Source organism: Bos grunniens, chromosome 22, assembly GCF_055505025.1.
Source record: "Bos grunniens cultivar Pamir isolate PY7600 chromosome 22, Bosgru_T2T1.0, whole genome shotgun sequence".
Classification (NCBI taxonomy): Eukaryota; Metazoa; Chordata; class Mammalia; order Artiodactyla; family Bovidae; genus Bos; species Bos grunniens.
Genome location: NC_141186.1, coordinates 37215446 through 37229636, shown reverse-complemented (window position 1 = coordinate 37229636; position 14191 = coordinate 37215446). Strand labels below are relative to the sequence as shown.

Sequence of the window (14191 nt, the reverse complement as noted above, 5' to 3'; positions counted from 1 at the left end):
AGAGTCCTTTCCAATGAGTCAACTCTTTGTGTGAGGTGGCCAAAGTACTGGAGTTTCAGCTTTAGCATCATTCCTTCCAAAGAAATCCCAGGGCTGATCTCCTTCAGAATGGACTGGTTGGATCTCCTTGCAGTCCAAGGGACTCGCAAGAGTCTTCTCCAACACGACAGTTCAAAGGCATCAATTCTTCGGCGCTCAGCCTTCTTCACAGTCCAACTTTCACATCCATACATGACCACTGGAAAAACCATAGCCTTGACTAGACGAACCTTTGTTGGCAAAGGAATGTCTCTGCTTTTGAATATGCTATCTAGGTTGGTCATAACTTTCCTTCCAAGGAGTAAGCATCTTTTAATTTCATGGCTGCAGTCACCATCTGTAGTGATTTTGGAGCCCAGAAAAATAAAGTCTGACACTGTTTCCACTGTTTCCCCATCTATTTCCCATGAAGTGGTGGGACCTGATGCCATGATCTTCGTTTTCTGAATGTTGAGCTTTAAGCCAACTTTTTCACTCTCCACTTTCACTTTCATCAAATTCCATAGAGCCAATTAATTCTTACAGATTATTTTTGTTGATTTTTGCTGAACTCTTGAATCTAGTGCCAAACTATGGCTGTCATTGCTAGACCAGAGTAGTTCTGACATGAATGTTAGCTGATATTTTGCTTACAACTGAGTACTGTGAAGGAGAAACAATGAAGATGTATGTCAGAACTTCACTCATTCACCAATGACATGAACAATTTCTTTGCTGAGTCAGGCAATAATTTTCAAATAACAGAAAGATATATCTTTAATTTTTTTGTATGTGTTCTTCACAACATAATAGCTGCAGAAATAAGACTGTTTAAAGTTGAGTCTGCATTATGAACACTTGCTCCATCATCTTTTAAGCCAAAATAATCAACATGAAAATCAATTAAACTCTGACTCACAGCATTTGCTGATTTCTGTGGTATAAGTACTCTCACTATGGCCAATGTCAACCTAACAAATTAATATCAGTGAACACAGACTGGGAAAGGATGTGCAATGGTTCACCATTATACAGTATTTTCACCATGCAAATACATACAAATGTAATGTAAATCATAGTAGTAAGAAATAAAGTAGTAAAATATAGGAAGATAATTAGAAAGTGATAAGCTCTGAATATTTTTCAACCTATTTTTAATATTATCCATTTAATTATAGGTTTTTATTTTCAATTTTCAATAATGGCAGTATATAACAACCAGCTTGCAAAATTTCTGAAAATTTACCAACCATCACTTGTGAGCTGCAACAAGACAGCTCCAACACATGCAGCCTGAACATATGATACCATTTGCTGAACCCTACATTGGATTTTTGGAACCCTCCAAAATCACTGCAGATGGTGACTGCAGCCATGAAATTAAAAGACGCTTACTCCTTGGAAGGAAAGTTATGATCAACCTAGATAGCATATTCAAAAGCAGAGACATTCCTTTGCCAACAAAGGTTCATCTAGTCAAGGCTATGGTTTTTCCAGTGGTCATGTATGGATGTGAGAGTTGGACTGTGAAGAAAGCTGAGCGCCCAAGAATTGATGCTTTTGAACTGTGGTGTTGGAGAAGACTCTTGCGAGTCCCTTGGACTGCAAGGAGATCCTACCAGTCCATCCTAAAGGAGACCAGTCCTGAGTATTCATTGGAAGGACTGATACTGAGGCTGAAACGCCAATACTTTGGCCACCTCATGCAAAGAGTTGACTCACTGGTAAAGACTCTGATGCTGGGAGGGATTGAGGGCAGGAGAAGAAGCAGACGACAGAGGATGAGGTGGCTGGATGGCATCACCGACTCAATGCACATGAGTTTGGGTGAATTCCGGGAGTTGGTGATGGACAGGGAGGCCTGGCGTGCTGCAATTCATGGGGTTGCAAAGAGTCGGACACGACTGAGTTACTTAACTGACTGACACTGGAATTATTAAAAAAAAAAAAATCTGACTTCAAGAAAACCAGCACAAAGAGTCAGTCTTCACCACCTAGGAAGAATCAGAATTAAGAATCTACATATAATTCAGAATCAGAATCAAAATCTACATACAATTCAAAGAAATATAGAAGACAAAAGTACTACATCAAAAAATTAGATCCAGAATATAACACATAAGTAAATCCAGAACAATTTAGTTAATCTACTGTTTCCTCTACCTACATACTTACCTATGAAAGGACTTCTGTTTTGACTGAGCTCCTGGGAAGTTTTGGCATCTTAGTGCCCAAGGTCAGTAACTGATTTTGACAAAGGCACCTTACCTGGGTGTCAGTTGGTCTCGTCGCGGCATTGCAGTCGTTGTCATCCACCACTGACATGTAAGTGCCAATGATGCATTTCACTGCTCTTAGCTGGTACCCCTGTCCACAAGTGACACTGCACTGAGGGGAGAAATAAAACAGAAAGTACATACAATCTAGCAAATGTTCTCTTTCCCTAACTTCACCCGTAACATTCACAAGAGAAAAAATATTGCCATCATAGTGGGCCAGAGGACTGCCACCCCAAGAAATTAGTTAAGAGCGGGTAATTCTACTTTGTACAAATTACACTGATCAATTATCAAGATATCACATGGCATTATTTCTACCTCCCTTAGGAACAATGTTTGTAGTTTAATTCCTTGATTGCAAACCTCTGGAAGGAGGGGAGTACATGTCAATCATTTTTACATCTTTCACACTATACCTAGCAGAATGCTGTGGCTAAAATAGGTACTTTGTAAAGTTCTTATCTGACTTCTGAAAATTTTCCCTAAAGAAATGTAGTTTGCATCAATATTTCTATACAAGAACGGTCATCACAATATTATTTATAAAAGACAAAATATTAGAAACCACCTAAATAGGGAAGAACCAAAGTCAATTCAATGCACCATAGCAAACAGATCATAAAGGAAATATGTCCACTAAGGCTAACTGTTATATTTAAAAGTGGTTAAAAAACAGTAAGTAGAGGGAGTGATGTCATGGAAAGGGCAGATAGTAAAGAACTGATCCATTCCCGCTCTCTGAAAAAGCTATCAAACTGACAAAAAGTGGCAGAATCAGGTTTTCTTAAAGAAGAGGGTTCTTTAAAAAGATAATAAAATTTATAAACCTTTACCTAGACTGATTAAAAGTAAAACAGAGAAGATGCAAACAATTAAAATCAGAAACAAAAGTGAAAGCGCTGCTCCTGACTCTATAGCAATAAACGGGATAGTGAAAGTAGTGTGGACAATTCTATGCCAACATACTAGCCAATCGAGATAAAACACATGAATTTCCAAACCCATACAAACTATCCAGAAACACACAAATCACAAAATCTGACTTAAGAAGAAACACAAAGAAGTAAAAATATTGACTTAGCAATCAAAGATCTCATAATAAAAAAAAGTCTTAAGACCAGAGGGCTTCACTGGTAAATTCTACCAAACATTTATAGAAGAATTAAGCACTTTTCACAATGGCCAAAAAGTGCAAACAACCCAAATATTCTTAAAGGGATAAATGGATACATTACGGTATATGCACACATGGAATATTATGCAGACATAAAAAGGGATGAGATACAGATGTGTGTTACAGCATGATGAATTTCAAAAACATTATGCTATGTGAAAGAAGCTGGAGACACAAATGATCATGTATTGTATAATTTCATGTGTATGAAATACTTAGTATAAGTAAACTCGTGGAGCTAGAAAGCAGAATGCTGGCCATAGGGTTGAAGGAGAAATGGGGAATAACAGCTTGATGAGTATTTTAGCGTGATATGTTTTAGAACTACATAGAGGTGGAGGTTGCACAACATTCTGAATGTACTACAAGTCACTGATTTGTTCACTTCAAAATGGTTAATTTTGTTACATGAGTTTTACTTCAATTAACAAAATAAGTACAATTCTAATACTAGTTTTTAAAACATAAGAAAATCATAAATGTATTAACTCTGAAATACAGAGTTAGGAGTATGGCTATCTCCTTTTTGCTAAATTGCTTTTTACAAAACTTCTCTTATAAACATGAACTATCCTTCAATAATAAGGGAAAAAATACAACAACAAAGAACAGTTGGTTGCCGTGAACTGTATGTTTAGTCAAAGGAAGGACAAATCTCTGGCTAAGACTGACATGCCATAGACATGGGAAAAAAAAAAAAAGGTCAGTTAGTTCTAAAAGATGTTATCTTCAAATCTTAACAGTGACCCTGAGATGCACTCTCCACAAGAGATATGCAGATATAGACAAATAGGAGGCAAGGTATGGAGTGTAGGCAGACTCCACCTATTTACTGAGTGTGATGAAACATGATCAACCATTCTGACCACCAAGGATGCTGTGTTAACAGGGCATATTCGGAAGAGCCCCAATGTGAATGGTAGAAACTGTAAGGGTGCAGTAATAAAGCTACTTTCATTCACTTCACACATGTTGGAAATGAAGACATAAGCCAGGGGGCTGAAGAGGCTGTGGCTGTGGTTGGACTGGGTGGAGGGAGAGGCAGTCTTAGAGAGATTACATAAGTGACAGCAAACAGCTGCTTTGCTTCTCTAGGGAACTTGGAGTGCTACTTAAATAGTACCCAGAACGCTTTTGCTTCTATATTAGGAAAGACTTAATTCTAAGAGTCGTGACTTCTTAAATGCAAGCCCAAGGGAGATTCTCACTCTTTCCTTTCAGAATAGTTCAAGTGACTGTGAAACCAACAATAGGGACTTGGAAGAGATTCTTTCAAAGAGAGAGGAAGCCTGCAAACTTTGATCTAATTAATTTTGTTTGAAAAGCCTGACTTATTTTTAAGAGGTGAGCTTAGGAATCATGACACTGGGAGCTAAAACATCCCTTTCAAATCCCAGCCCAGACCCTCCTGCCAAAGACACTGGCACTGGATCACATTCTGTTACAGACCCACAGCCGCATGCTAGTAGATAGCATCAGCCAGGCACGAGGAGATCTGTTGTGAATTTGTTCCAATGTGTGTGTGCTCAAGCTACAGTTTTAACCCAAGGGCGAATACCCACACGTGGGTCTGGAAAGGGAATGATCAGCTCCCGGAGGGGAGCAACAACCCTCAGAAGTGTAGCAAAACGGTTACAGGGTTTCCAGCACTTGGTGCCACAGAGGGACTGCGCATGCCACATGCTACAGTGGTGAAATCCCTGCCACTGGAATGTCCCTCTGCAGGCCTGCTCCAGATAAGAAGGAAAGAATGTAGTTAAGAACTTTATCATTCAAAATACCTGTCCCCAGGGACCCGCCTGCCAGGACGCACATTCTGGCTGCTGACAGGTCTGCATGGAGGTCGGTTTGGTCTCAGGGTCACAGACTCTATCGTTGAATCGATCTTCGCCAAACTGACACCAGACCTGGCGGTGCTTATGCCCTTTTCCGCAGGTGACCAAGCACTGTAAGAAAAGGCACAGCTAGTCAGGGTCATTTCTGAACAATGCACTCTGATGTTCTTGTGGATTAGTCATCGATTAGCAAAACCAGGTGTGCTCTTTTCCCAGAGCAATTCTTCTCTCTCTCTTGTCGCAATCTGTAAACATATTAGGCCTTACGCTTTTGGCTCTGTCACTCATTCGTTCATTCACTCGGTATTTATCCAGGCTCTGGGCCAGTTTCAAGCACAGCATAAACGTCACATAGCATCTTGCTCTGAAATTCTAAAAAATAGCATCCATGGCTTGGTAGCATATGAGTTAACGGTAGGGAATTTATGAGTCAGATTAACTTGGATTTTAACCTAATACAACTGACTATCGATACTAAGTTAAGTGATCTCCCAGTCCTTCAGTTTTCTTGGCTGTACAGTGGGAATACAGTAGTGCTAACGGCTGGCAATTGTGAAACCTGCATGAGAAAAACTCAAGTGAAGTGCTTAGCTCCTGTTCATTTAAGGAGCCTTAAATATAATAATCATTGTTATCTACACTCATTGTAGAAAACTTGAAAAATACAGAAAAACATAAAAGAGAAAATTATAACAAGCCCCAAGTCTCACTATCTACCTAGAGATACCGTTATTAAAATATTGCTCTTTTCTTCCTCTTTTAGCTATAGAACATTGGGATCATACTGAATATATATTTTGGTATTTCCCACCTCTATTTCATTATCTATTTTTGGAAAGGTTTGTTACATAACTTGATATGATACTTTATCTAGTATTAGCTATCTAGGTAGAACTTAAATCTAATGCTTTCTTTCATTTTTTTTTTTAACCAAATATGGGATCGAGATTGAAGCTAAGGCTGCTTTTAACATAAACACAAGCGCTAGCTTTCCTGTTAATCTGTCCAGGAGACAGACACTGTTAATCACATGTAATGTTACTTTTCTGCCATTTAGAGACATTAACAGTATTCTTTTAAGACTGAGATTTTAATTAATGTTGAAAGTAAACAGTTAATATTTCACTTACCTGAATGAGATAAGGGAATGGATACAGAAGCTGTAGAAATATCTCTCTCCCCACATTCCTGACTTGGCCCAGTGAATAAGACAATTTCTGTTCCCCTGCCATGTGTTCCTCTGAAGGAAGGTGCGTTGGGGGACAGGGGTGGGGGGACCTGCTCAGAGACAATCTCACTGGGAAATACTAGCACTGTTTATAAAATTGAGAAAGAGCCTTCATCTTCTTTCTCTTATTGTCCCGGGACCACCCTGCTAAACAATTTGATATGCTTCCTCAAATAAGAGATAAGCAAAGCATAAACCTAGAACACTCAGCCTGGTCCTTTCTCTTTTTTCCCAAGTTTTCCACTAGCAACTGGATGGGTAATCAAATAGGTCACTTGCTAGGGTTCAATTCTCTCATTTCAAAGATAAGCTATTAGGGAATCTCATTTTTTATAAACTTCAAATCTAAGCCAATGTAGCTTTATAATTAATAAAGCTCTGATTTCCTTTACAGCAACTTAGCCAGGTCTGAAAGAGGCGAGAAGGTGAGGGACTAGAACTTCAAAAATCCCCAATAGAAGCTATTATGGTGGGTGATCCAGCTAAACCCACTGCAACTCTGAGATCACCCATGTCATGTCCAGTAGGACAATCACAGGGTGGGTGGAAGAAGAGTTGTTTCTTCAATGGGAGGTGGGAGAACGGTGCAGCTGGTTTAACTTTGGACTGACCTGGAGAGGCTCAGAACTGAGCATCAGAGATGACCTGTTGGGGAATTAACAGCCTTCCCATCTCACCTCTGACCAGTCTCCTGATTTCCACTCTGGACAGGAGAACTCACTGCACTTCTGAATGGTGACTTTCTCTTGATGAGTGCATTTGCTGTCATCTAGTACATCATTACGGGTGTTGACACAAATAGCCCTTCTCCTCTGGGTTCCACCATCACAGCTTTTAGAACACTGAAAGGGAAAAAAAAAAATGAAGCCAAAGTGTTGCTAAGTTTCTCATCAAGCATGCTCAAGATACTGGCTGGGCTATCTTGTCTCTTCCAATCCTAAGGAAACAACTAACCAACAAAGCCTGGTCAGTTCTACTTGTTCTTTTTAGGGGTATATATTTATGGTATCAATTTATTTACCAGGTTCATAACAAAGCCAATATTAGCAAACTGGTATAGGACAACAAAATCAGAAATGGCCTGTGGGATATGAAAAAAGTGTTTGGCTAAGTTGTTCCACCACTTCCAATTTTCCATACGCTATGCCCACACCAGACATCACAGATCGATTGTATTACTCTTTTCTGCATTTTTAATGCGGGCAGGCATTATAAGTCAATCATGGTACTCTTAATGAGGTTTCCTCAATGCAGCTCTGTAAGGAGTCATCATCAACTAATCAGATTTAACATCCAAGAAGACTCTCTGAATGAGAACCAACTTACTTCAGTCCAAGCTGAATAGCGCCAGCCACCAGTATTACATTCTCCTGAGCATTTTTCCTGGTTGCTTGGTTTGGGGTGACTGCTGCAAAAGCTGTCATCAACCTTCTCAGTCTTCCCATCTAGCCTGCTGTACTTGGCACAGTAGATGTCTAATGTGCGGTAACCCAGACCACACTGGGCACTACATTCACTCCTGCTGGCCACGTGCCACCTGTGCACAAATCATGGGGGAGAAACCAGTATTACTGTTAAATATATATGTCTTATCTAGACTCAACTGGTAGAAGAGCTGAATTCTGTTTTCTTCCTTAAGTACCATGAACCCAAAACCACAGTCAGTCACTGAAATTCAGTTTGAAACCAACATTTCCATGTATTTTTCATCACTGCCAACATGCATGAAAGTCACAAAATGACAGTCAGAGGTTCTATCTTTATGAAGATTCTCCCCCAATACAGTCAATCTGAAATTCAAGCAACTAAAAAGAAAAAAAAAAATGGAATTCAACAGAGCAAAAAAACAGAACAATTTTATATTTAAAAGACTCATGCAACCCAGCATTTTGTTTGTCAAGTAGGCTACTTTTTAACAGAGAATGAACAACTGTTGGAAACATTCCCTCAGAAACTTCTAGGTGGCCACGTGCTGGAAAATGCTCAATGGACATTCTATGAATTAATAAAGGAATGGATTGCCATTAATTAAATACTTAATTGGAACTATAACTGAAATTCAAGTATCATAAACTTTACTTGGTGAATAAAGATTGTATGGGCCATATATATAACTCAATTACCTGTTTTTTAAAGACTACTGTTTTTAGAGCAGTTTTAGGTTCCATGACAAAACTGAGAGGAAGGTACAGAGATTTCCCCACACCCCTGCCCCATACACCCCTGCTCCCACAGATGCACAGCCTCCTGATTATCAACACACCCCCACCAGAATGTACATCTGTCACTCTGATGGACCTTTGTTGACACATCATTATCACTGAAATCGACAGTTTTCCTTAGAGTTCACTCTTGATGCTATATATTCCATGGGTTGGACATATGCATAGTGAAACATATCCACCATTATAGTATCACATGGACCTAAAAATCCTCTGTGCTCCACCTATCTATCCCTTCTAGCCCCACAATTATTCACTTTTAAAATTAGATTTGAGTCTACAAACTTTTGTCAACTTTGTATCATAGCACATATAATAAGCCTTTCTTGGCACACAGGAGGTACTCAGTATGTACTGATAAATCAAGTAGCTCTTTTAACACTCCAGCAATGGGGCTAGTGCTTTAAAAAGAAAAAAAAAACTACTTGAATAGAACAGTCTAAATAAATGAGCTTGAGACATGTTACGCTGATCAAATTTAGCAATCCCAAAAGGATGATTTCACTCTTGATCATTAACTTTCTCCTGCTCAGAAACTCGGTGGTTCGTCAAATACCAAAGCCCTAAGAGTTCTCCCATCTACACTCAGGAAGAAATGAGGAGCACTGGACACACGCTTATCTTGGAATTTCTCACAAATGCTCAAAAGTAGGTCAGAGTTGACCCACTTCTACATTTGGCATATAAAGTGGGCTACTGAGATGTTCTATGAGAGTGGCATAGTATTTGGAGGATTTGTTCTAACCGGAAAATGTTATATGGGGATTGTACAACAGTGCTTTATCTCATCCTGTCAAAGTTTAATCTGGGCAAACTCTCACTTCCCTAAGGAAGTGAGCCAAGAAACATGGACCAGTTCAACAGAGGCATCTGGAACTTCCATCTGCCCTTTGATTCCTGGTTACCTTCTCTTTGCCTTCATCATCACTTCCTTGTGGAAAGGTTATTTTCCATCCTGGAAAAGGGAGGCAGGAATCCTCCTCCCTTCCCCACAAGAAAGCACACTAGCAGCTTGGACTCGGAACAGTGTACTAGAGTTTCCCTGATATTCACACAATCCCCGGAATTCGGGCAGAGAATGTAGTCTGTGGAAAGGTCACAGTACTGCCTTAGGAAAGGTCTCAAAATGCTATTACTCACTTAATTTATTCTCACCTGGAAAGTCATCTCACCTTCAGTGTTTTGATTCATTCATTCATGTCATGTGACAATTTATATTGCAGAAAGGCAAAGTGTTTGTTAATAAATGGGAACAAAAAAAAACTGTATTTCTCTGTGGGTGTGTGGGGCATTATGGCATTAAATAATTTGAGAAACTACTGATATAAGTAGGTTCTTCGATTGCAGAACTTCTCAGGGCCCTCAAATCGCTAATCTAAGCTACAAATCTTCACATAGTAGAGAAGACAGTAATTCTTCTCACGTGCTGGTTTGCTCTGGATCATCTTGCTGAACTAGTGTTCCATAAAAATGTTTTGGGGAAAACTAAGAGTTTCAGCAACCAGTGCAATCCTCTCTACTATTTTTCCATTTTGCACACAGATACTTGGCAACAATTAGTATAAATTAATAGCAATTTTCAGGTTGACAGAGAGAAGACAGTAATGCTTATTTAAACTTGTTTCTGCATTTGCATATTTTTCAGTGGATAATTTTATTCTTCCAACAATCTGTAAACACCAGCAAGATATGCATTTGAATGCTGACAAATGAACATGATCTTCGAGGGAATTCCCAGATGGTCCACTGGTTAGTACTCTGCTCTCACTGCTGAGGGCCTGGGTTCTAGTCCTGGTTGAGGAACTAAGATCCCAAAAGCCTTGTAGTGCAGCCAAAAAACAAACATGATCTTCTACTTAAGATGTGAGCATGTACCTGTCTAGTTATAAGGCTGTGAAAACTAGCAGTAAACTTACAATTTTTTCTTTTTATTTCTAAATTATTATCCTCAAGGTGTGTCACTTCTACCATAGATATTTGTACCAAAAAGCAAGGCTAAAATTCCTTCACTTCCTCTTCTTTAATCAGCCAGAGGTGCCATCATCATTCAAGCCTGTTCCCTGAGCTACTCGTCTCCTTTGGTATCAGGAGAGTTTAGGTTTTTAGTTTTTTTAAGTTAGTATTAAAAAAGGAAAAAAGGTACCTTTCTCCAAATGGGGAATTTAGAATATCACCTTTGACATACCTCTCTCAGACTCTGTTTTCCTTATTTCTGAAGTGAAGATAATAATACTACTTACACCACTGTGCTGTTTGAGGAATTAATGTATTAATTTTATAGGATATATAAATAAGTAGGATGTTAATTAAGATTATATAACAATGAATATACAAATATTAGGATAATTCGTGCTTGCTCAGTCACTTCAGTTGTGTCTGAATCTTTGTGACCCCAAGGACTGTAGCCAACCAGGCACCTCTGTCCATGGAATTTTCCAGGCAAGAATACTGGAGTGGGTTGCCATTTTCCCCTCAAGGGGATCCTCCCAAGCAAGGAATCAAAACATAATGTTTAAATATGGTTCTTAGTAAATGGTCGACTCTACTGCTGAATGATATTCACAGTACTAATTAATACTAGTTAATTATTATTATTTTCAGTGATAATTTGAAATAAGGCTAATCTGATATCATCTTTCCCAATTTAATAAGGTTAAATCAAGCAATCTATTTACCAACTCAATCTTTTTTCCCTGTTTTAGTGATTACTGCAGTTCAGCAATTAGCTAATTATTTTTTGAAAATTGACTTTAAGTCTAATTTAACTAATTTAACTCCACTGACTGAAGCAATCAGTTTATACGAACATAACTCAAAACGAATTAATACTGCCTAACGTAATACTGCCAGACATAACTAGCTAATCACAGCACTCCTCTCTTCTCTCAGAGCCTTGAGGGTACTTAATAATCTTTACTCCAGCCCTAGGAGCTGACAATACCACTTGATAGGACTTGGCATTTTTTAGGTTCAGTGATATTGAATATCACTATTTTCTAAATATTTCTGTGTTCATTTTGATATTTATGAATGATGGGACCTTAACAATTTCCCAAACTATTCCCTGCTGGTAATTTCTTCTCTGAAAGGAGGACAAGCACCAGCTTATCTTACCTGCATTTAACGGACATGTAGACTATACAATGCAAACCCTAGGCTGGTGAACATTCAAACATGACATGGTCAATTGCAGGAAAATAGAAAAACTTTATAATTCTCTACTCACTCACCATTTGCAGCCTAAAATTTCATACTTTTCTTAAATATTGAACTGTCTGCATGAAAGTGAAAAGTTAAGTCGCTCAGTCGTGTCCGACTCTTTGCGACCCCATGGACTATAGCCTACCACGCTCCTCCGTCCATGGGATTTACTAGGCAAGAGTACTGGAGCAGGTTGCTATCTGTATATAAATCCTCCTCTAGTTCTTTCCATGACTACCTTAGTGCATTGCAACATTCATGTATATAAAACTTCTTATACTGGTGATAAACATTCTGGGTGGATACTGACTATTAAAGGTACTTTGATGGATGAGGTTCTCCTTTTCTGTAGTCTTTCAAACAGAAAAAAATACAAACTTAAAAAAAAATCACAAACTTTTGCATTCAGTGTAACTCAGTCATCATAATACCTATGCAGCAAGTTGTGAGGGTCCAATGAGAACTTTCTTGGGCAGCTGCCATACTCTATTAGCTATTTTTTTAATTCTTAGGAAAAGAACAAGAAATCTGCAGGCATATGTCTTAGATAATCAGTTTCAGAGGGATGGAAAATTGACTAAAGCTTATTTCACTGAAACACAAGAAAGGGGCCTAAGACTAATATCCCACCTGCTCCTTGCAATACCTTCACAACTCAGTAATAAAGACCATGAGGAAACACTGGCCTCACCTCAGGTCACAGTCTGTGCCACAAGGTTCAGTAATGGGTGCCGGCTGAGGCAGTCGATCACATCTTTGATCAGAAACTGTAAGCTGATCAGATTCCCTGGTGCAAATAGGTTTTCGTTTCCGCTCCCCTAAGCAAGGAGGAAAAAATATTTTTCAGACAAAGTAACCTATTCCATCAACTATTTAGACCAGAGACTGGCAAACATTTTCTGTAAAGGGTTAGATAGTCAATATATTTGGTTTTGTGGGCCATATGATCTCTATTGCAACTACTAAACTCTTGTTATAGGGCATAAGCAGCCACTTACGTATGTAAAAAATTGTGTTCCAATAATACTTTATTTATAAAAGCAGGAAGTGACTTGAATTTGGCCCACTGTCTGTAGTTTGCCAACTCATAAATTAGACAAAAGGAAACCAGATAAATTGCACATAATATGACTACTAAATTTATGTCTGTGTAAAATCAATTTGGCAAAGCTGATTTTGCTTGGCTTCACACATGGTGAGGAAACCAAACATGTCCTAAATCCCTTAAATAGTTCAACTTGCCAGCCCAAAGTGACCAGACAGAGGTAGAGAAAGATTAGAAAATGGATGCAGACAGAACTGCCTCCACAAAAAAGAAAGAAATAAAGAATTAAAAAACACGTCAAATCCCTTGAACTCAACCTAGAAGTAGATACCTTGGCAGGGTTTGCTGCATGCTTGCCAGGGTCCATGACTGTTCCAGTAAAACTGTTGGGGTTTGTCTTCAATGGGAATATTGAAAGAATAGCGCACATCGGGGTTGTATAACTTTCCCACCGACAATACCTGGAATGCGTAGAGAAAATGGAGAGGATGGATGTGGGCCTGGCAACTCATGGAATTAGAAAAGGGGCATGGGCTCATGGCTCTTTTTACCTGAAGCAGAAGTTCTTGTTCAATGCGACCTGTGGAGTTGATTCTTTCCACAACGTTGTCGGACCCGCTGTATTCTATCACAGCATTCCCAATACGGATTTCCCTTTTGGACATCGTGACAACAAAGTCTCCATTGAGCAAGAATTCACCTTTACTGCTTGATAAAGCTGGTGGTGAGAAAAGAGAAATCATTGATTTGTTGCCATTTTTCTGTTTGCAAAATGAAAGAACACACTGATAGGCCGATAGAATGTGAAGAATGTGGACTTTTCAGTCAGGCACACACAGACTCAAATCCGAGCTTTGCCACTTCCCAAGTATGTGGCCTTGGGACATCACTTTCCTACACTTGGTCTTGATTTCTTTATCTCTAAAGTGGAGATAAAGACACCCACCCTTCATGGTGCCTTTGAAAATTAGCTGAGATATAATACAAGAGTGCTAATTAGACTGGGGTTTGTGATACAAGCCCTGCAGTTACAGGGTTACAGATGGAACTAATGAATGTGGTTACCAGAGGAGAACTGGCAGGGGTGGCCAGGGGTAGGGCAAAAAGAGTAAGGAGATCAACTGGATGGTGATGGATGGAAACTAAATTTTTTGTAGTGAGTATGCTGTAGTATATACACAAGTAGAAA

At 39.0% G+C, this 14191-nt stretch overlaps 1 protein-coding gene across 6 annotated transcripts in view; it reads right to left on the bottom strand.

Moving 5' to 3' along the window:
• The window catches only part of ADAMTS9 (ADAM metallopeptidase with thrombospondin type 1 motif 9), a 162532-nt gene that overhangs the window by 80341 nt on the left and 68000 nt on the right, over positions 1–14191 (bottom strand). For 5 of the 6 annotated variants that reach the window (XM_086367020.1, XM_086367022.1, XM_086367021.1 and 2 more), the window contains 7 exons: positions 13554–13720; positions 13334–13463; positions 12649–12775; positions 7861–8071; positions 7212–7376; positions 5253–5417; positions 2287–2406 (listed from right to left, as the gene is read on the bottom strand). In XM_086367020.1, coding sequence (XP_086223146.1) covers positions 2287–2406; positions 5253–5417; positions 7212–7376; positions 7861–8071; positions 12649–12775; positions 13334–13463; positions 13554–13720 — 1085 coding nt within the window. The remainder of the gene's footprint in view (positions 1–2286; positions 2407–5252; positions 5418–7211; positions 7377–7860; positions 8072–12648; positions 12776–13333; positions 13464–13553; positions 13721–14191) is intronic. The other variant, XR_015151362.1, reaches the window with a different exon arrangement.